Source organism: Nycticebus coucang, chromosome 7 (assembly GCF_027406575.1).
Source record: "Nycticebus coucang isolate mNycCou1 chromosome 7, mNycCou1.pri, whole genome shotgun sequence".
Classification (NCBI taxonomy): domain Eukaryota; kingdom Metazoa; phylum Chordata; class Mammalia; order Primates; family Lorisidae; genus Nycticebus; species Nycticebus coucang.
In genome coordinates, this window is record NC_069786.1 from 93867863 (window position 1) to 93891985 (window position 24123).

At 36.8% G+C, this 24123-nt stretch overlaps 2 protein-coding genes and 1 pseudogene across 2 annotated transcripts in view; 1 reads left to right on the forward strand and 2 right to left on the reverse strand.

The window, feature by feature from the left end:
• C7H2orf66 (chromosome 7 C2orf66 homolog) overlaps positions 1-4274 on the reverse strand; it is a 27623-nt gene extending 23349 nt beyond the window's left edge. The window contains exon 1 of the mRNA XM_053598408.1: positions 4238-4274. The gene's annotated coding sequence lies outside the window, so the exon portion shown is untranslated. The remainder of the gene's footprint in view (positions 1-4237) is intronic.
• The window catches only part of PGAP1 (post-GPI attachment to proteins inositol deacylase 1), a 97426-nt gene that overhangs the window by 4335 nt on the left and 68968 nt on the right, over positions 1-24123 (reverse strand). Inside the window, exons 21-27 of the mRNA XM_053598404.1 lie at positions 13904-13994; positions 12591-12788; positions 11490-11625; positions 9943-9993; positions 9258-9445; positions 7785-7889; positions 4238-6748 (exon numbers count right to left, since the gene is read on the reverse strand). Of these exons, the coding sequence (XP_053454379.1) occupies positions 6610-6748; positions 7785-7889; positions 9258-9445; positions 9943-9993; positions 11490-11625; positions 12591-12788; positions 13904-13994 (908 nt within the window). The 3' untranslated portion in view covers positions 4238-6609. The remainder of the gene's footprint in view (positions 1-4237; positions 6749-7784; positions 7890-9257; positions 9446-9942; positions 9994-11489; positions 11626-12590; positions 12789-13903; positions 13995-24123) is intronic.
• Positions 16609-23968, forward strand: LOC128590404 (26S proteasome regulatory subunit 10B-like; annotated as a pseudogene).

Genomic DNA, 24123 nt, shown 5'->3' on the forward strand with positions numbered 1-24123 from the left:
AAAAGCATTGGATAAAATTCAGCATCCTTTTAAAATTAGAACACTTAACAATTTAGGCATAGGTGGCACATTTCTTAAACTGATTCATGCCACCTACGACAAACCTACAGCTAGAATTATACTGAATGAAGTGAAACTGAAAGCTTTTCAACTTAGAACTCAAACCAGACAAGGTTGTCCTCTATCGCCACTACTATTCAACATAGTGCTGGAAGTTTTAGGTAATACAATCAGGCAAGACATGGAAATAAAGAGCATCCAAATGGGGGCAGAGGAGGTCAAACTCTCCCTCTTTGCTGATGATATGATCTTATACTTAGAGAGCCCCAAAGACTCAACCACAAGACCTCTAGAAGTGATCAAAAAATACAGCAATGTCTCAGGATATAAAATTAATGTCCACAAATCAGTAGTCTTTGTACATGTCAATAACAGCCAAGATGAGAAGCTAATCAAGGGCATACTTCCCTTCACAGTAGCTTCAAAAAAATGAAATAGCTAGGAATATACCTAACAAAATAGGTGAAGGACCGCTAAAAAGAAAATTATGAAACCCTAAGAAAAGAAATAGCAGAAGATATTAACAAACGGAAGAACATACCATGTTCGTGGCTGAGAAGAACCACATTGCCATACTTTGGGTAGTTCAGACATTGTAAAAGTGTCTATATTACCCAAAGCAATCCACAGATTTAATGCAATCTGCATCAAAATACCAACATCATACTTTCAAGGTTTGGAAAAAAATAATTCTTCATTTTGTATGGAACCAGGATAAACCCCATATAGCTAAGGCAATTCTTAGCAATAAAAACAAGGCTGGGACATCACCCTGCCATACATTAGGGTATACTACAAGGCCACAGTAATCAAAACAGCATGGTATTGGCACAAAAATAGAGACACTGACATTTCAAACCAAATAGAAAACCGTAAGAAGAAGCTAACATTTTACAGCCACCTGATCTTTGATAAACCAAACAAGAATATACAATGGGGAAAAGAATCCCTATTCAATACAGGGTGCTGAGAGAACAGGATAACCACATGTAAAAGATGGAAACTGGACTCACACCTTTCACCACTTACAAAAATTGATTCAAGATAGATAAAACAGTTAAATCTAAGGCATGAAACAATAAAAATCCTCAAAGAAAGTGTGGGGAAAACATTTGAAGATATCAGCCTGGGGAAAGATTTTATGAAGAAGACGTCCGTGGCAACTGCAACAACAACAAATATAAACAAATGGGACTTTAACTGGAAAGCTTCTGTACAGCTAAGGAGACAATAAGCAAAGCAAATAAGCAACTTTCAGAATGGGAAAAGATTTTTGAATATTATGAATCAGACAAAAGCTTGATAAATAGATCTACAGAGAACTCAAATTAATCAACAAAAAAAGGAGCAAACAGGCTCAGTGCCTGTAGCTCAAGCAGCTAAGGTGCCAGCCACATACACCAGAGCTGGCAGGTTCGAACCCAGCCCGGGCCTGCCAAACAACAATGACAACTACAACTGAAAAAAAAAAAAAAAAGAACAGCTGGGCATTGTGGTGGGCACCTGTAGTCCCAGCTACTTGGGAGGCTGAGGCAAGAGCATTGCTTAAGCCCAGGAGTTGGAGATTGCTGTGAGCTGTTATGCAACGGCACTCTACCCAGGGTGACAGCTTGAGGCTCTCTCTCTCGAAAAAAACAAAACAAAACAAAACAAACAAACAAAAAAAAAAAAAGAGCAAACAATCCCATGTATCACTAGGCAAGAGACATGAATAGAATCTTCTTTAAAGAAGATGGACGAATGGCTAACAAACCTATGAAAATATGCTCATTGTTCCTAATTATTAGAGAAATGCAAATCAAAACCACCCTGAGATATCACCTATACCGAGTGAGAATGCCCCATATCACAAAGTCTCAAAGCTGTAGATGCTGGCGTGGATGTGGAAAGAGGGGAACACTTTTACACTGCTGGTGGGACCTAAAACTAATACACTCTTTTTGGATGAAGTATGAAGAATCTTTAAAGAACTCAAATTAGACCTCACATTTGATCCTGCATTCCCGTTACTAGGCATCTACCCAGAAGAAAAAAAAATCCTTTTATTGTAAGGACATTTGCACTAGACTATTCACTGCAGCTCAATTTACAATCGCCAAAATGCCCTGGGCGGTGCCTGTGGCTTAAAGGGGTAGAGTGCCAGTCCCGTATGCTGAAGGTGGCGGGTTCAAACCCAGCCCCGGCCAAAAACTGCACACACACAAAAAAAATACAATTGCCAAAATGTGAAAACAACCTAAATGCCCACCAACCCAGGAATGGATTAACAAGCTGTGGTACATGTATACCATGGAATACTGTTGGTATACCACTAAAGAAGATGGAGACTTTACATCTTTTGTATTAACATGGATGGAGGTGGAACACATTCTTCTTAGTAAAGCATCACAAGAATGAAGAAGCAAGAATTCAATGTACTCAGTTCTAATATGAAGGTAGTAGATGAGCTAATACAAGGTGAGGGTAGGAGAATGAGCAAGTGGGGAAAGTGGAGGAGGGAAGGGGATGGAGGTGTCATGGTGTATGCACACCTCTTAGGGACAGGACACAAAAGTGAGGGACTTTACCTAACAAATGCAATCAGTGTAACCTAATTCTTTGTACTCTCAATGAATCCCAAACAATAAAAAAAAGGAAAGAAAAGATAATCAACAACACACATTTACTAGGCTTATTACAGTTCTTTCTTTTTCTTTAATGGATGATGATGTAGTCATTAGAACCATATAGGCATAGCTCACTCAAGAAAAGGTATTCCATTCTATACATCTGAATTTATCTGATGGAAAAATGAACAAAATTTAATCAAAATCAATGTTAACTAGCCACAAATGGCTTTTTTAGAATCACTATTTCAAATATTTTCATTCTGGTGATAACTAAGAAAAGAAAGTTAGCAGAACCTGTTTAGTTTCTGACATGAAAAAGATCCAGAAAAAGAGTATTACCAATTTCTATCATGTTATTAATTCCAAATTATAAAAGCAGCAACTCCAGAAGAGGCTTTATAAACACTGTAAGTACCCAGTGTTTTTCCCTGTCTAGTCTATAGTTGATCTAGTTATCAACATAGAATCTAGGAGTTATTGTATATGTATCAAAACTCAACAATTTCTAAATTAAAATGTGATAACAGTGGAGTGCAGAAATTTGCTGAACTATATTATATCTAAGTGCCAATAAACACTTTTGTTTTTAGTAACATTGCTACTTGGGCTGTGCTGTTTTACCAACTAATAATCTAGATTGTAAGCAGAAACAGTTTGTACTTTAAACAGCCTATCCTTTTCTCAAGTGATAAAATCATTAGTTTTGCTAGAGCCTACCTTCTCATCTCCTGGGAATGTAGGTGGCTATCTGACTTGAAGGAATTGAAGATCCTATCAAAAGGTAAATATATATATATATATTTCACACATATATAAAATGGCTAAAAGCCCAACCTACTATTGTTTATAAAATGTTTAATTAAAATCCTTTTGTATTCCTTAAAATTAAATATTCTGTTGGAAAAATAAGATTTTAGGATTTGTTGATAAAATGCTCACATGAAAATATTTTAGTGACAATTAGTATGCCTCATCTGCTGCTTTAAAAAGCAAATGTACCAGGCAGCGCCTGTGGCTCAGTGACAGGGCGCCGGCCCCATATACCGAGGGTGGCAGGTTCAAACCCAGCCCCGGCCAAACTGCAACCAAAAAATAGCCGGGCGTTGTGGCGGGCGCCTGTAGTCCCAGCTACTCGGGAGGCTGAGGCAAGAGAATCGCTTAAGCCCAGGAGTTGGAGGTTGCTGTGAGCTGTGTGAGGCCACAGCACTCTACCGAGGGCAATAAAGTGAAAATCTGTCTCTACAAAAAAAAAAAAAAAAAAAAAAGCAAATGTACTACACACAAATGAGAAATTGAAGCTTGTTACATTTTATTCATGAGCAGTACTGACCGAAAAAGGTGACTTTAGATCACATAAACATAATGATTATGGCTGTGAACAGAAGATACAAATTAATAGGTTTTCTAAAGCTCTTTCTGTATATGGACCTACGTTCACATTCAGAAATAGCTGAGTGACACATTTAACCTGTCACTTAAGATACATTGTAATAATGGCAGCAACAAATAAGAATACCATGTGTGGGCTCAGCACCTGTAGCTCAGCAGCTAGGGCGCCAGCCACATACCTGGGAGCGGGTGGGTTTGAATCCAGCCTGGGCCTTCCAAACAATGACCAAAAAACTGCCAGGCATGTGGTGGATGCCTGTAGTCCCAGCTACTTGGGAGACTGAGGCAAGAGAATTGCTTAGGCCCAAGAGTTTGAGGTTGCTGTCAGCTGTGACGCCATGGCATTCACTGAGGGCGACAAAGTGAGACTGTCTCAAAAAAAAACAAAAAAGAATACCATGTGTATAAAAGTATATGTATAGCAAAACATAGGCAGATATGTCCCTATTTCAGTAAATATATATGTGGTATGCCATGGGATGAGTGTGTGATCTAGTAAATTCTCTTTCCTCTCAGCTGAAACACACAAGTATTTTACATTTTATACTTTTTGCTATTTCTCTCAAACAAATAAGAGCCTGCTATGTCTGCCATGCCTACTATGAGGTTATCACTTCCCTTGAATGGTCTCAGTATGAGAAAATATGAATACTGAGCAATAGGCATGAAGCTGGAAAAGACAACAGTGTAATGAAACAAACTTACAACCTTCAAAGATAATACCAAGACCCCCTTTAACTGATGCTGAAATAGCAAAGACCTGAGGAAGAACTAAGAAATGAGGTAACTCTACAGGCAGTGAAATGGAGTAAACTTCTATAGGCAGTAATAGCTGGGAGGCTGTAATGGAATCCAGAAGCAATGGCAGATAAAATGAAACAGGTTCTCTAGGACATTCCTAGGTACTAACAAGGATACAAGTTCACAATTGCAACTGTGGAAATCATTGGGATTTAAGGACTTTGCTTGAGAGGTTTTGGGCATTTATGTTACACATTATCTAAAAGAAGAACTCTGAGCCAAGGTATATCTTAGCCTGAGTTTCTCTATCCTAAGACAAAGAGTATGGTCTTCTACCTTGTTCCATTACCTTCTTCCTACTCTTTTATAGCTAAGAGTGAAGTGAAATCTTTAATAAAATAGAAAGATTACTCTATTATTTGTCAAACAGTAATCCCAAAACTCACCTGGGCAAATTAAGATTCCATTTTTAAACCTAGTGGCTGAAGTGGTTTTAAGTTTATTTATTCAAGTGGTTTGTTAATACTTACATTATCAATGGGGTAAAAGCTGTCTATTGTTATTATATTAACAATATGATATTATACATCAAATGGGGCACTACACTTCATATATATATTCTTTTATTACACAGCAGACAAATGTGCAAACCTACAGTTATTTTTGACCACTGGAATTTAGTTAATTCACCATGACCTGAGGCACTTTTGGCAACCATTGGGCAATGAATTAAATAAAATGGTACAGACTGAATAACCGAACTGGATGTAAATCCACGTATCTGTGAGCATTCAACAACCGATTTCTCTAACAGTCTCTTCAATATTCACTAAATATAGTAAGATTTATATTTGAAAATTAACAAGAAAATTCCATTACATTTTAAATTTGCATCATGTTTCTACCCATCAATATTTCATTGGTTACCAAGAAAACATGTCTCCTTACAATTCAAAGTTCTATTTTCATAGATGCAAGAAGTGAAAAGATCTACTCCATTCATTGTGGCTGGCAAAAACTGACCATAGACTGTGTGGAGCTATTTCACTTTTGAGATTAAACAGCTATATATTTTATCAATCTTTTAAGACTTATTTCTCAATTCATAAACTATAGAAAATTCAAGGCGGTGCCCATACTTCAGTGGGTAGGGTGCCAGCCACATACACTGAAGCTGGCAGGTTCGGACCCAGCCCGGGCCAGCTGGGACAACAATGACAACAACAACAACAACAAAAATGACTGGGCGTTGTGGCAGGTGCCTGTGGTCCCAGTTACTTGGGAGGCTGAGGCAAGATAAGTCCAAGAGTTTGAGGTTGCTGTAAGCTGTGACGCCACAGCATTCTACTCAGGGTGACAGCTTGAGACTCTGTCTCAAAAAAAAAAAAAAAGTAAATAAATAAAAAATTCAAAATATTCACCTTCAGAAAAAAGTTTGATGAAACAAGCAGAATGCTTGAGGTAAAATGACAACGCTGTATCTACTATGTCTCTGAGAGAAGATCTCTGGTTTGGCTGATGGAGCAGACTAGTTGATATGCACAGGAGTCCTCAAACACAGTGGCCCCCATAAATCCATTCACCAATTTTTTGAAAATGATTAGTATACTGATTCCACACCACAAAACAAAACCATGCTTCTACTACTTTCCACGAGCATTACGAAACTAATTTCCTATTTTCAATACTGTAAAAACAGACTTGTCTTCTCCAAAGGATCTTGCTGTCCACGTTGATTAATTTTTGTGTTTCTTCTTCTTACTAGCCCTAAAGGCATAAATCACCTTTATCATTCTTTAAAAGTTCAATCTTACATAAAGTTGCATAATGCGTGGAGTAAAAGAGGAATGAAGACAAAGCATGGAACCCTATATACATGTGCTGACCCAAAAGCAATCACAGCAACAGCCAGAGGAAGTGGAAACTGTGAAGCAGTCTTCAACAATTTACTGTAAAGAGACAGAGAAATACACGTTATGTAAACTATATTGTCAACAGTCAATAAAAGGGAATATGCCAATCTTCCATATAGACTTGGAAAAGAAGAGTGTTCTAACTGATTGTAAGTTATTTTTTTATGTAATAAATTTAACTGCACATAATCGTCTAAAAGATCAATACAATTCATGTTTTGGCTAGAAAAGGGAAAAATATTTCTATTTAGAAAACAGCCACTTTTGTTTAGACTTTCACATTTTAACAACAGAAAAATACTAGTTGGACTTTGACTCAGTAATTTTACCTCTAGAAATTTATCCTAACAAAAATAATCATGTTCACTAACACACAGCTACAGAAATGTTTATTTTAACCCTACTTATAACAACAAAAAACCTACCAAACAAAAAAGGAACCATCTTAAGTTCCCAAAAAAAGCAGCATATAACACAAGACACTAAATATTTTTAGAAGAAAAATACTATCTGTAAAGGCCATCACCTTTTACTCTGAAGACAGGGAAACTGAGGATAAGAGGGGTTAAAAAACCTGCCTAACAACAGAAAGCTTTTAAATAGCATCTGCAAAAATCTGCCAGAATCAACTGAAAAGGCTTACTGAGTAAAAAAAAAAAAAAATCAATAAATAAAAAATCATTTTATTACGCAGAATTTCAAACACATACAAAATTAGGCTACAGTATCAGACACCCTCCTGCAACCTCAAAAATCGTCAAATCATGGCCAATCTTCTTTCACCTATATCCCATCCACTTCTCTTGTACTTTTTGGAAGCAAATCTTAAGCATCATATCTTTTAAGGGTTAATTTTTTAAAGAAAAAACCAATGTGATTATAGTCTAATAAGTTAAACCAACATTCAAGAAAATAAGTATAAAATACTTGCATATAAACCATACCACTGTTCTGGCTTTACTTTCAGGAACAGTCACACAGATTAGGAATAAAAGGTATGTTTCAGACATAAAATAAAGGGTGATAAAGGCCAAGAATATATGTGAGAAAAAGAAAGACTAAATTATTGTACCTTGATTTTATTGAAACAGTGTAAGTATTTCCAAGAACTGCTACAGTTGGAATAAGGATAAAGGCCAAAGGTTTACATGGATCAGGAGTAAGTTTAAAACAATACCTACAATAAAAATAAAAAATAAAACATGAATCAACAAAGCAGACCTGATCTTATTTTTGAGAATGCACTCTGTGCCCTGGGTAGAGTGTTGTGGTGTCACAGCTCAGAGCAACCTCAAACTCTTGGGCTTAAGCAATCTTCTTGCCTCAGCCTCCCAAGTAGCTGGGATTACAGGCACCTGCCACAATTCCTGACTAGCTTTTCTATTTTTAGTAGAGACAGGGTCACTCTTGCTCAGGGTGGTCTTGAACTCCAGAGCTCAAGCAATAGGCCTCCCCTAGAGTGCTAGGATTACAGGCGTGGCCACTGCACCTGGCCAATCTGATCACTTTAAATTACCAGAATCAACACAATTAAATAATTGTTAAAATAATTGTAGCAATATGGATATAAGAGTGCTCTAAACAGCTAAAGAGATCTCTGTTCAGTAATTTTTTCTCTAGATCATTTTATATCCAAGGTTATGGAAAATTATGTTTAGAAACTACTAAAATAAATTAAAACATCCAGTATGAATGAAAACACTTCCTTTTTATAATAGGTAGATGTCTAAAAGGTCATAAAGTTTTAGAGACACAAATTATTGAAAATATATTAATGCTACTCCATAACAAAAGATAAAATGAACATTTATATAGAGATAGTGGTCCATTATCTTTTTAAAAATCCAATTCATCTCTTGCATTTGTTGACAGTAAGATGTCTACAACCTTTCAGAATCACAAATCATACTCCTCAAATAATTCTGACTACAAATCTATGAACAAAAATCTGGATCTTGACTAGAATGAGGAACAAAGAAAGGTTATTAACATCTAGTAACCTTTGACTTAATTATTGAACTTACTATGGGTCTATGAACTTTTAAAAACAATACTTCTACTTTTTAGATAATTGGAAAGTTTTATATCATTTTTAAAAACTATACTGATGACGGGTTTTCAACTATCACTTGAGTGAGATGGCTTTTTAGTTAGCAATTAACCAATAAACAAAAATTCAATTCACTCTTTTTGGTCAGTTTTTGAAGAAGTTTATATTCCCAATATTTATGTTTGGATATTAAGGAAGCAAATGTGAATATATTAAAAATAGATTGCAGGTAAGGCGGCGCCTGTGGCTCAAAGGGTAGGGCGCCGGCCCCATATGCCAGAGGTGGTGGGTTCAAACCCAGCCCCAGCCAAAAACTACAAAAAAAAAAAAATAAAAAATAAATAAATAAATAAATAAACAAACAAATAAATTGCAGGTAATATATAGCTTCTTGTTCTTAAGAAATGTTCATGGATCATTAGGGATCTAGTAAGTCTCTACACTGGTATTTATTGTTCGAACCATATAAAAAATAATTATATAAATAAAACATACCTAAGATTCTTTAACCAATAAATTAGAGATGGCATGCTGAGCAATACAATCCATGTTAATAAGTTAACCACAGTACTATGCATTCGAAGACTATCTTCAGCATCATGAGCAGATAAACAAAGATGGTGTGCTGTCGTGTCTTTATGGTGATTGAACTTTTTTTCACTTCTTCTAGAGTGTTTAGGATTCTATAAGGCAATAAAATAAAAATATCAAGATACTAAGTAAACAAAAATAAGTTTAAGATAGTATTTTATTCAAAATTATACTAAATTACTTAACAGCTAAATACATACATCTTTCCATTACCAAACTGACATAAAATAGTGAAATTACTTGTTTTAAAAGCATTTAAAAATAGTTATAGTCATAAAACTTCTGTTCCTTTGACTTATTTCCACTACTGAGATTATATCCTCTAAGTAATTATTCAGAATCAAATTTAAAAGACTATATCATTTGTAACAACAAAAATGACATAGGTACCAACAGAAAACAAATTTAAATTTAGAATAATTTAAGTCTGTTTTAATATTCATTAGGTTCACTTTTCTTAAAGTAACTTAAATTGGTAATACCATACCTTAAATACTTTAAAATCCTAACCTTTTCAAAAAACAAACTCTTACATTTTCCCATGTTTTTTCATATTAAGATCATGATGAGTATTAAAAATAAAACTTACCACTGACTGGTTATTTTTAAAAGTTGTGAGGCTGGCTTGCAGATGAATAATCTAGAGGAAAGAAAAACTAATTTTATCTTGAAAAAAAAGTATAGGCCTCTTTTATTAAAACTCAGAAGCACTGTAATCTGAAAATATTAAAATATTAAATACTCATTTTGGTAGCATATATACTAAAATCTTAAACAACCAAAAATTCATTTAAACATTTAAAAATATTGTTAGAAAACACAAAACAATAACTACACATTCATGCTATTATAAATCAAAAAAAACAAAAATGTAAAACAAAACAAACTTCCAGAGTATGTTGGAGCTAGGATATATTGCTATACCTCTTATATCCAATAAAAGTCTGTTTGAATGATGTCTTAATGTGTCTTGTGAGTCAGACTTGATTATATTCAATATAGTAAAAGAATTTAACATATTTTACATATTTCAAATCTTTGAAAATCTGAACTCAATTATATGAAATGGTGAAATGTTTATCAGAACCTAACTAAATCTATAAATTTGTTAGGTTTTCTTAAATTAAGTATTTAAGAAACTTTTGGTTATTGGGTCAGTTGTTTAAAATACCGTATTTTAAAAATATGAAAAATATTACTAAAGAGCAAAGTACCCCCAAATAATTTTTTCAGAGGCATATAAATTTCCTTTAGAAAACTTAAAATAATCTATTCTGTGTATGTATTAAAACAAAGGTAAATGTATCCTTGTTTAAAAAGGAAAGGTATCATCCACTCTGATGTTAACTGTCCATAAGACTACCATGGAGAATATGCACTTGATTTTTTGCAGAGCTATCAGTCTTCTCAGCAGTGTTTTCTTCTTCCTCAGAAAAATTTATTACTCTAATTATTTACATCATCATTTTCTGATTCTTCATCAACATTTGCAACATTTTACGTTATCTTGTCATGATTGATAGTTTGATTCCTCTGACACAGCTTTTTGTTCTCACCCACTTAGCAAAGCAGGAATAAAAAGTTCTCCAGTAAAATGTTAAAAAAAAAAAAGTACTTATAAGATCAAGAAGCAATCTAAAACAGATCATATCTTTTCCTTTATTTTTTAAACCAAAAATATCCCAACTCAGATCAATGATTTCAGTTCCAAAGTTAACTGTCTATAATTTAAATAACTAAAATGTTTGAAAGCATCTTCTTACTCCTATAATCCCAGCACTCTGGGAGGCCAAGGCAAGAGGATTGCTTGAGCTCAGGAGTTTGAGACTCTGTTTCTATTAAAGATAGAAAGATAGAAAACTTGGATGGGCTGGTGGCACACACCTGAAATCACAGCTACTATAGGGACTCGGGCAAGAGGATCAGTTGAACCCAGGAGTTTGTGGTTGCAGTGAGCTATGATGATGCCCCTGCATTCTACCCAGGGTGGGGGTGGGAAGGAACCTTTACATTAAAACCTGTTACACAAAAGGCTACTAAAGTGGTACTTAAAATGTTTGTACACAACACCTACAGGACATTCTATGCCTGTCTAATACAAAGCACAATCATTCTGGCTTTACTGATTTGACATACCTTAAACACATAGTAAAGGTAAGAAAGAAGTATGGCAAGTGCTCCACAAGTTGTCCAACCAACTATGATCAAAACAATTGTCAAAAAGGGCAAGTCTGGTGATAGCATCTTGATATCTTTAGGAAGTTCAGAGGGTCTGGAATTGTAAGAACAAAATTTTAGAAAATATATTAAAAGATATTTATATAGTAGTCACATATAAGAAAAAAATGATACAGTACTCTCCCAGGATGTCCTGATTATTAATATGCAAATCTCATTAGGTAAAAAGTAAGGCATTTTTTAAAAAAGGCAAGTGGCCCCAAATATTTGATTTTAAGTTCTGTAATACACTGTGGATAGTTCCTCTTCTATTTATATACACTGTGGCTGATGTTTGTACTAAGGAAGAAAAAAATGTTGCCAAAGATAACCATTAATTACCCTGTACCACACATCTCTAATCTTGATTGGAGGAGAAACAATTTCCTATTTTTATTTCTTACTGCCTCAAGATCACATGCTTGATGGTATTACTACCAGAAACCCCTATGTGAAGTTCTCAGAAAGGTAGAGGGAGAAGCGTCACCCCATAATCCCTTCTGTAACCTTTATAGTAAGGAGGTGTGGCAATACAAACTAGATTGGTGATTTACCAGGAAAGTCTAACAGTAACTACAGATTCAAACTGCGTCTTTGGGCCTATAATAAAACTCAGTCTAGGCAATGTATTTAAAGCTTTTATACATCTCATCTGATCTAATGCTAAATATCTTGATTACAGTCTTTTGCCCTCAGGTTTGATTATAGATGTGAGTATATAAAAGCAATGCCAGAGATACAATCCCTCTTGGGAAAAGATTCACAACAGTGAAATTAAAAAATACTTGTGTAATTTGTCAAACTTTTTTGAGCACTAAGGCCAAAATCAAATGTAGCATTTAACATGTAATAAATGATACTTTGACAAAGACTTGTTAACACTAAGGCATATTTTGCCAGTTATAGATTTTCCCTTACAAAATAATTTAGCAAAACAATTAATCTTAAGGTTCTCTATCAGTATATAATTATTTCTTAATTAAAGAACAATAAGAAAGCTATTAATTATTCATTCTTTACCTTTTCAAAGCTAACCACAATGAAGAAAGGAGTTGCACAGCTGCAGAGGAGAACAGGGCACTCCAGTAGGCAGTACATGTTCCAAAGAGAAAGAGAATCAAGGACACAAGGGTGAAACACATGCTCTGACTAGTCAGAACAAAGGCATCTAACTCTGGCAGTAGTAATGTGTCCCACAATTCTTTAAACCATTTATACCTGTGGACAAAAGAAGGCATAAAATAAAAATGTAAAAACCCAACTGACAAGCAAGGATTTAATATTTGAGGAGTCTGACTATTCGCTAGAGTCCCCAAAGTTCCATGACACTTAACTTACAATTATACTAAAATTTTTTTTAGTTCTTTGTGTGGAAAGTCATTTATTTTCTAACTGAGTCTATCAATTTTCAAGGATCTGAGTCCTGTGTCTCAATAGTTTCACTGCTCCCTATTTAATCCTGTATGAAGTAATGTGTTTTTAAAGAAATCAAATAGTTCAGTTTGTTGTAATGACAGAAAATCTAAGAAATAGTTCTTAGCCAAAACACACATAATATGAATAAATTAAGAATGAAGTGTTAACTAGGGTAGAGAGATCTAAAATGTACTTTGCATAGGAAGTAAGAGAAAATAATCAGAGGTACTGTTTCCATTGATATCCTATAACGATTTGTGTTTGAATCTAGAACACTCCAAGATCATGGACCATAAGTCTCTATTTGAAAATGTTAAAGGCCCGGTAAATGTATAGTCTAAGTTTCCTTTATTTTGAGAAATCAGGTGTTACTGTCTTGCTCCTAGGTGGGGTCAAACTCCTGGCCTCAAGTAATCTTCCTGCCTCAGCTTCCTGAGGAGCTGGGATTACAGGCATGAGTTGTGCCCAGCTCCAATTTAAGTTTAGATTGATATATCTAAATTCTATAATTACTTTTTCTTTTTATTAAATCATAGCTGTGTACATTGATATATTCATGGGGCATCATTCACTAGCTTCACAGACCATTTACCAAGTTTTACATATACCCTTGTAAGATGCACCGCTGGTGTAATCCCACCAATCCCCTTTCCTCTACCCCCCTCCCCCCTCCCTCCGCTCCCTTTCCCCCTTCCCCCTATTCTTAGGTTGTAACTAAAGCTATAATTACTTTTGAAATGATTATATTATTGACGTAGATTTTGATATACTTATTAGGCCTTTGCCAAAAAGAGAAAGATCCTGTTTAATGGAACAACTGCCAAATTTGTATGAAAATTTATTGCATTATGGAACCAAACATAACGTTTTATATATAAAACAAAATTAAAATCATTATCACAGATAATAAAACTTACCCCAATAAAAACTTAGTCATAATTACAAACGGATCAACTTTGTATGGTTTGGCTTCTTTATCCAATATGGTAGCATATTCTAAGCAATAACCTAGTGATTAAAAAAAAATTATATGCAGTAAGAGAATTCACACTAAGTATGAGATATATTATATCCTGCACTCTCTGTAAGAACATATTTTATATCAGAGAAAGCATTACTATCACAGAGACTCATCTTAAAAGATTTAAAATTAATGTTAATTCAATGGTTCTTATATAGTACATTCAATCACTTGTGTAACAAATTTAAGAAGTCAGAGCTGGAGTTTCACCATCCATATTTTCAAAAAGGTCCACAGGTGATATTTTAAATAGTTTTATTGGCTATACGTCTCATACCATACAATTCACACATTTAAATTCAATGGGTTTTATAGTGTATTCACAGTTACGCACCCATCACCACAATTACTCTTAGAACATTTTCATTATCCACAAAAGAATCCCAGTTCACCTTAACTATCACCCCCAACATTTCCCCTCTGTAGGTAATCACTAATCTACTTTCTTTCTCTATAGATGCACTAATTCTGAATATTTCATATAAATGGAAACATATATGTGGTCCTTTGTGTTTTTTCATATCCTCATTAAAACTTATCTGTCTTTCACTTAGCATTTTTCAAGATTCATTCATATTGTAGGATGTATCAGTACTTCATTTCTTTTTACTGCTGAATAATATTCCATTGTATAAATGGATATGCCATATTTTATTTATCCATTCATCAACTGATAGACATCTGGGTTGTTTTTTGTTTTGGGGGGAACAGAGTCTCACTATGTCACCCTCGGTAGAGTGCTATGGCCTCACAGCTCACAGCAACCTCAAATTCTTGGGTTTAACTGATTCTCTTGCCTCAGCCTCCCAAGTAGCTAGGACTATAGGTGCGTACCACAATGCCTAACTATTTTTAGAAACGGGATCTTGCTCTGGCTCAGGCTGGTCTTAAACTCGTGAGCTCAGGCAATTCACCCATCTTGGCCTCCCACAGTGCTAGGATTACAGGCGTGAGCCACTGTACCCAGTCGGTTGTTTCTACTTTTTGGCTGTTATGAACACTGGCATGCAAGTTTTTGTATGAATGTGTGCTTTCGTTTTTCTTGGGTATATTCCTAGGAATGGGTAAGCTGAAATATATAGTAACTCTCTTTTATCATTTGAGGAAATTCAAACTGTTTTTCAAAGTGGCTATTTTACCTCCTTGCCAGCATATATGAGGGTTCTAATTTTTCCATACATATCCTCATTAAAACTTATCTTTTTTTTTTTATTATACTCATTCAAGTGGGTATGATCCACAGGTGATTTTTGGCATGCATCCTTGGTTTGAACTACCTCTTTAATTGGTTGAAGACATAAGGCCATACTTAAATTTTCTAGATTAACCAACATCAAACATCCCTGGGGACTCTGGGGACTCTCCAGATAAAAATTCTATATGAGAATCAGTTATCAAGACTAAAAAAAATGAGATTCTTTTTTCAGACTTTCAAAACAAGACGGACGTTTACATTCAAGTCAGGTTAATGTAACATTGTCAGAATAATCTCTTAATTAAAAAGTTGGGTCCAGTAATGAAGCATTGGCCCGTACTGAATATTGCTTCCCTCTTTGTGGAATATAGGTTAAATTAGGCTAAAACAAAGGCAGACTTTGAACTTGTATAATAGTCATTGAAAGGCATGGAATGCCTATGAAAGGATGGAGTAGAGAGGATTTATGGACTACTTATATATATTCTGGCTCAACTCTTTTTTCCTATCTCCCACCTCCCCTAATTATTATCTAAGCCCAATGAAACAAAGTTTAGACTCCTGAGAAAATGTTCTGATACACTCTAGGGATGGTTTTATCCATTTTAGTATATGTTCTACATCTGCCTCTCTACCTTCATTTTCTACCCTTCACTTTGCTCTGAATGCTGACTTTTATAGACTGGCTTCTATTTCTTTTTTTCTTTCATTGAGACAGAGTTTTACTTTGTCCCCCTTGGTAGAGTGCCATGGCATCAAAGCAATCTCAAACTCTTGGGCTCAAGCGATCTCTTGCCTCAGCCTCCTGAATAGCTGAGACTACATACAGGCACTCGCCACAATGCCCAGCTATTTTTACAGATGGGGTCTTGTTCTTGCTCAGGCTGGTCTCAAACCTGTGAACTCAGGGAATCCACCTGCCTTGGCCTCCCAGAGTGTTAGGATTACAGGTGTGAGACCCGGAGCCAGGACCTATGGACTAGCTTCTAGTTAGGTTCAGTTAATGGGAAGTGTTGATAGAAGGATACGAGGAAATAAAGTTAGTGTACATGTGTGTATTTCTTCACCTTTTTCCTTGCTGAGGCACAGGTGAGCAGTGGCTGCGTATTCCTGTACCCAAAGCTGCAGTTTGGGTAATGTTGTTTACTCCTATAGCCCTCTATTTTTGCTCTCACTCTTGCCTGGAACCTATGAGAACTGGATGGTTCTGTTGCTAATTGAGTATCTATCTCTTGTTGGCTTCCCTTAATTGTGCACATACCTTTGGAATAGTTCCTTCATTAAAATCTCAATTATTCTATCCAGTGTGCAAGGATCTGACAGACACTGATGATATAGCCCAAATATACTGTGTGTTTGGTACTATGTTAAGCACTAAGAATAGAATGGAGAACAAGATACTCTCGATGAGGGTATATGTTTTAAGAAGTCCTCAGAATAGAAGAAACTTTAAACATCAGAGTATAAAAAAAGAAAAAAAAAAACAAGTGAGGAATTTTCTTGAGAATGTCTTAAAACTTAAGAGAACCTCAAAGCTCTGCAAATACAAGAAAGGCCATGCATTTTCAGAAACTGTCCTCCTTAGCCATATGTATGATGAAAAGTAGTAATGAAACATTGGCCTATAGAAACAGGGAGGGAGGGAAGAAGAGAGGGAGGAAAGGAGGGAAAAGAAAGGAAGGGAGAGAGGAAGGAAAGGAAGGGAAGGGGAGCAAAGAAGGAAGGATTAGAATCGAAAGGAAAGAGGAGGGGGGAAAGAAAAAGAGGAGAAGAAAAAGGAAAGGTAGGAGGAAGAGAAGAGAAGGGAAGGGAACAAACAAACACGGAAGGAAACTGGGTAGTGAGTACCTCCTAACAGAAGTATAGAACACTAATGAAGTGTTCTTGCAACAGCAGCAGCAGAAAAAAAGAGGAGGAGCAGGGATGGGTGGGAAACGAACCAGAATCTGACCAAGCCTATAGTTTTAATTACCAATTCATAGAAAATAGAGTAGGAAAACATGTTCAACGCTACCAGCAAAATCCAAACTGTGGGAAACTCAAAATAAAAAAAAAAAAAAAACAGGGCAGCGCCTGTGGCTCAGTGAGTAGGGCGCCGGCCCCATATGCCGAGGGTGGCGGGTTCGGACCCAGCCCCGGCCAAACTGCAACAGAAAAATAGCCGGGCATTGTGGCGGGCGCCTATAGTCCCAGCTACTCGGGAGGCTGAGGCAAGAGAATCGCGTAGGCCCAAGAGTTGGAGGTTGCTGTGAGCCGTGTGACGCCACAGCACTCTACCGAGGGCAGTACAGTGAGACTCTGTCTCTACAAAAAAAAAAAAAAACAAACCAACAACAACAACAGTTTCATTCAATAAATTATACAGGGACAGGAGGAGGAAAGAGATGGAATACAGAACCTGTAGATTAAGAAGGGGAGGATGGTGGAGGGAGGGTAATTGGTGGGACCACATCTACGGTGCATCTTACAAGGGTACATGTGAAATTTACTAAGTGTAGAATATAATGTCTTAATAACTAAGAAAATGCCATGAAGGCTATGTTAACCAGTTTGATGAAAACATTTCAAATTGTATATAAAACCAGCATATTGTACCCCATGATTCCATTAATATACACAGCTATGATTTAATAAAAAAAAAAAGTTTAGCTAAATAAAAATTTCCAGAATGCTAATAAAAAAAAAAAAAGAAAGAAACAATTTTTTTTTTTTTTTTTTTGTTGAGACAGGGTCCCACCCTATGCCCCTGAGCAGAGTGCAGTGGGCGTGGTAGCTCACCACAACCTCAGACTCGGGCTGCGGGCACCCCTCTGCCTCAGCCTCCGGAAGCCGCTGGGATTACAGGCGCTCGCCGCGGCGCCCGGCTGGGTTTTTCCATTTTTTTCACGAGTCGGGGTCTCACTGTCGCTCAGGCGAAAGAAACAATTTTTTAATTGTGAAAGTTGTCAGAATCAAGATGGTGTCTCTTGTGTTACAGAAAACCAAACCCTGACAAACAGAGCCAGAGAAAACTACCAACAGAGGTGATAGGGCTGAATGTAGGAATCTGCCCAAACAGAACTGTCCTGCTCAGGAAAGAACGTCCCACCCAGGAAGGAATGAGTGGCCAATCCCTACTCCCTCCAACTCTTATATTCCCACCCCACCTGAAACCACGTGCTGACTTCTTTTTCAAACTTGGCCCACTCACACTCCAGTGAATAAAGGCCACATTGCCCACACAGAATCTGCACTCCAATTCCTTTCATTCACGTCTCAGAATAACCTCTCATTTTTGATCCTTGACCTCTCAGTTTGGTGCCAAAAACCTGGGGCATGTAGAAGCCCCATTGGATGCCCAAGATACACCCCACTGGACCCACTCCCAACTAGATGGACTCTTGTTTCAACGAGACAATGGGAAATGGGGGGACCCCTCTGATCCCCACCTGGAATTCATCCATTTAATAGTGAGGTGAGCATCTATAACACCTTTCTGTCCCTTTTTAACTTATCTTCCCTTTCTCCGCTCTGGGCCGAAAAACTCTAGTAGTTGGTGCCTCCTAAATCTAGCGCTGGTCTTGGACTAACCCTGGTGAGTCAAATTCACCCCTCCAGTGCTCATGAGTGGGGATGCCCTGCCATGGGCCTGGACCACTCTTTTCAGATGGTTAAAGGTCCTTCAGGGATGCCTGGTAACCTCCCTGACCCCAGCCTTAGCCAATTCCTTCCTTCCCCCTTATAATTTCTTTTTTCATCCTCTCTTTAACCTCATTTATTTTCCTACCTCCAGTTTCTGATATGGGGATCACTCAGTCACGGATTCTCCCTTCTTCACCATTAAGCTGCCTTTTAACTCATCGCAAGCCTCTACACTTTTATCCTGATCTTAAACCCAAATGCCTCATCTTTTTCTGTAATATGGCTTGACCTATGTACAAACTAGACAATGGCTCACAGTGGCCTGAAAATGGCACCTTTGACCTTGCAATCCTCTGTAACCTTGACAATTACTATCAGAGATTGGGCAAATTGCCTGGTCCCTTACATCCAGACCTTTCTCCTCCTCTAAAACATTCCTTCTTTTTTTTTTTTTTGAGACAGAGTTTCACTTGGTAGAATTGCCATGGCATCCTTGGTAGAATTGCCATGGCATCTTAGCTCACAGCAACCTCAAACTCTTGGGTTCGAGCGATTCCCTTTCCTCAGCCTCCTGGAGTAGCTGGGACTACAGGCACCCACCACAGCACCCAGCTATTTTTTAGAGATGGGGTCTCACTTTTCTCAGGTTGGTTTCAAACTCATGAACTCAGGCAATCCACCAGCCTCAGCCTCCCAAGTGCTAGGATTACAGGCATGAGCCACTATGCTCAGTTGAAACATTCCTTCTTTCTGCTTGTCTTGTGAACCTTCTCAAATTTTCCTTGTACGGGCCAAACCAGCCCTCCCAACCCCCGTGATTCTTCACTGTCTTCCTTCAACCCAGCATACAACCCTCCCTCATCTGCCCTTCCACAACCCCCCCTGCCTCAACCTCCTCCCTACCTGCAGAATTCCACCCCATCCCTCCTCTTTTCACCACCCCCCACCTGCCTTCCACTGCACTGAGGTAAAAAGAAAAGATGATGGAACGGCGGGAAAGGAAAGATGGTGGAACCAACTCCCCCACTTCATACTAGATTTGGCCACACCTTTGGACCTTCTACTTCTGAATCACCAAACCTCTATACCCCCTGAGAAGTTGCGGGAACTGAAGGTATCAAAAGGGTTCATGTCCCCTTTTCTCTCTCAGTCCTGTCCAATGTAAGTCAGAAAATAGGTTCATTTTCCATAGATTCCACAAAATATTCTCAAGAATTTAGATATCAGAGATAAGGCACTTAAGGACTACTACAAGAAACTGCTGGAGCACAAGGAGATTGATGGTCATCTTAAACAGTTAAGAGAACAATTATAAGAACTTACCAAACAGTATGAAAAGTCTGAAAATGATCTGAAGGCCCTAATACGTGCTGGGCAGATTGTGGGTGAAGTGCTTAAACAATTAACTGAAGAAAAATTCATTGTTAAAGCTACAAATGGACCAAGATGTCATGGGTTCTCGTAGACAGCTTGACAAAAGCTGAAGCCATGAACAAGAGTTGCTTTGGATATGAGTGCACTATAATGAGATATTTGCTAAGAGAGGTGGATCTACTAATTTACAACATGTCTCATGAAGACCCTGGGAATGTTTCTTATTCTGAGATTGGAGGATTATCAGAACAGATCTGGGAATTAAGAGAAGTAATAGAATTACCTCTTACAAACCCAGAATTATTTCAGTGTGTAGGAATATGTTTATTATATGGACTACCAAGTACAGGAAAAACACTCTTGGCACAAGCTGCTGCTAGCCAGTAGGACTGTAATTTCTTAAAGGCTGTATCCAGTTCTATTGTAGATGAGTACAGTGGTGAAAGTGCTTGTTTGATCAGAGAAGTTTAATTATCCAGGGACCATCAGCCATGCATCATTTTTATGGATGAAATAGATGCTATTGGTAGTCATTGGTTTTCTGAGGGTACTTCAGCTGACAGAGAAATTCACAGAACTTTAATGGAATTACTGAATCAATCAAATGGATGGATTTGATACTCTGCACAGAGTTAAAATGATCATGGCTACCTGTCACATCTCACTTCTGACACCACTTGTCAGGGCTCAGGACTGGCCAGGTCTCCGGCCCGGCTTAACTAGGTTCCGGTTGCGGACCACTAAGTTACCTTGCTCAGGTATAGTTTCTCTTAGGTGCCTGAGGGCTATCTACTTTAGCTGGAGAGAGAAAGTCTTAGAGAGAGTAAAGAAGTCTTCTTAGCAAGATAGATCTTAGTCTTTAGTAGAGGTTAATGATCTTCAGCAGAAAGACGCCATGCTGGTGTTCTGCAGGCAGAAAAGGAGACAGAATCAGAGTAAGAGTGTCCATGATAGAATGCGCATGCTCCCGACTGCCTTCTCCTCCAGCCTAATATAACGCTGATCTCGTGCCTCTCAACACTCAACTCTCTCTCATCTAGAGAGCTCTCCTGCTTGTTAGGAGAGCTAAATCCCTCTCCATGCCCTTTCACCAAGGTGTTCCATTGTTGAGCTATACAGGTATTTCTTATAACTCTCACTCCTTCTAGCCATAGGCTATACGGGCTGCTACAGCTACCAATAGACCAGATACACTGGATCCTGCTTTGCTACATCCAAGAAGATTAGATAAGAAAAATACATACTGATTTGCCAAATGAAAAGCAAGATTAGACATTGAAAATCCATGCAGGTCCCATTACAAAGTATGGTGAAATCAATTATGAAGCAATTGTGAAGCTTTCAGATGGCTTTAATGGAGCAGACCTGAGAAATGTTTGTACTGAAGCAGGTATGTTTGCAATGTACCTTTTTTTTTTTACACATACATGTGTTTATTAGGCTTCCATTTTTTGCCTTCACAAAATTAAAGAGGGTTAAAATTTAATAACAATGACAATGTTTAAGATAAGGACTAGAAACAAAAACCTCGTAAAGAATGAACGAACATAAATACATTCAGAAAAGAAATCAGAGAACTGCTGCATCGAAATATTAAGCAATAATAATAATAATGTGAAGAAAGTAACATTCACATTGTCAAATAAGAGTATGTCTATTATAGAATGCTTTGACTCTGAGATTCAGTATGGAGTCATCAATTAACTTATTTTTTTTAAGTCTCAAAAAATAGACAATTAATATTTATAAATAAAAGTAAAAAGTAACTTCAAAAAACAGATCATGCCAAATCTTGTAGACAACAGAAAAAGAAGAAATACTTCAAAATCATTCTACTTGATCTGGGTACACCTGCTATTAAAATTGGAGGGTAAATTTATAAAAGAAAATCTATATGTGATCATGATGGCTATAATCAAAAGGGAATTATTTATGTCCTTCAAAAGACTGAGCTTTGATATGAAAAATATAGTAATACAAAACTAAAAATATGGTGTTCTATGTTTTGAACAAGGCATTCTTGAAATATTAATGTACTCCTAGTAAAACTGAAATGTTTTGATATTTAATGATAAAAGCTGTTTCTCTAACACTCATCCTTTAAATTGAAGTTAGTTTCAGTTTTCTGTCACATTTCTTTCTGAGAGCTGCTCTTCCTCTCTCTTCCCTTGAGAAAACTTAGGATGATAATTCTTACTTACCATGGTTTTGTCAACTCCTGTAACTTTCTTCTCTAGTTATTATTCTGTTGTTAAGGCCTGAGTAGAAATGTTTATCTTGAAGGACTAAAAAAGCAGTATTTCCCTCCAGTGTAACTTTATTCTATACATTTAGCTTTCTGAATTGTTTCATATAACTAGGACTCTTTTACTTTTTCTAAAAGTCATGTATTCCCCTGACCACAGTATTAGTTTTCTTGTTTCTATTCCTCTATAATATGGGTTTGCATTCATAACATTGGATAACTCTTCCTGTGTCTGATTAAATTCAAGTACCCTTTTCATTAGGTTCAACTTCTGGGTCATCTAAATTAGCTTCCGCTAAGAAGAAGCAATTAACACCATAAGAGGTTTTTACCTTTTTGGTAATGGCCTAAAAAATTTATTTATTTATTTTTTTGAGACAAAGACCCTCACTCTGTTGCTCTGGGTAGAGTACCATGGCATCATAGCTCACAGCAACTCAAACTCTTGGGCTTAAGCAATCCTCTTGCCTCAGCCTCCCAAGTAGCTTGGACTTACAGGTGCCTGCAACAACGCCTAGCTAGTTTTTCTATTTTTAGTAGAGATGGGGTCTCGTTCTTGCTCAGGAGTCTAGAACTCCTTAACTCAGGCTGTGCACCTGCCTCGGCCTCTCAGAGTGATAGGATTACAGATGTGAGCCACTGTGCCCAGCCAAAACAATTTATATTTTATTACAATAGTTTCCTGTGTTATCTTTATTAGTTTTTCTTTTTCTTTTAACAGACAGGGTCTAGCTTTGTTGCCCAGGCTGTAGTGCAGTGACCTAATCATAGCTCACTGTAACCTCAAATTCCTAGGCTCAAAAAGTCTCCCAACTCAGCCTCCCATGTAGTTAAGACTATATCCAGATACTTAAAAAAAACATTATTTTTTAAAGATAGAGGTTCTTGTGATGTTACTCAGGCTGGCCTCAAACTCAAGCAATTCTCTTGCCTTGACTTCCCAAAGTGTGGAATTAGTCATGAGCCACTGTGCTCAACTTTACTAGGTATTTGATTACTTACAAAAACTGAACTTTAAAGGAGTTAAGTGTATGTTGCATGCTTTGTGAAAGGTAAGTTGGCTGCATGTGGATGGTTTTATATCAGTTCTCTGTTCTGTTCCATTGGTCTATGTCTTTGTTTGTGCCAGTACCCTGTTGTTTTGGTTTGTATGCCCTTGTAGTATAGTTTGAAGTCAGATTTATTCTTTTGGCTTATGACATGTTTGGCTATTTGGATTCTTTTCTGGTTCCAAATTAAGCATACATTATTTTTTCTAGATCTCTGGAATATAATATAATATATTTAATATAATATATAATATTGGTATTAAGATGCATTTAATCTGCATTAAATCTGTACTATCTGAGGTAGCATGAACATTTTAACATTGTTGATCCTATCAATCCATGATCATATGTTTCTCGCTTTGTGTCATTTCCAATTTCTTTTGCTCAGTGTTTGTAGTTCTCTTTGTAGAGATCTTTCACTTCCTTGGTTAAATGTTTTTCCAGGTATTTTATTTTCTTTGTAGCTATGGTGAATGATATTGAGTCTCTGATTTGATTCTTTGCTTTATTATTGGTGTATAGAAATGTTACTAATTTGTGTGCACTGATTTTGTAACATGAGACTCTGCTAAGTTTATTTATCAATGCCAGGAGTCTCTTGGTGGAATCTTCAGGGTTTTCTAGATATAAGA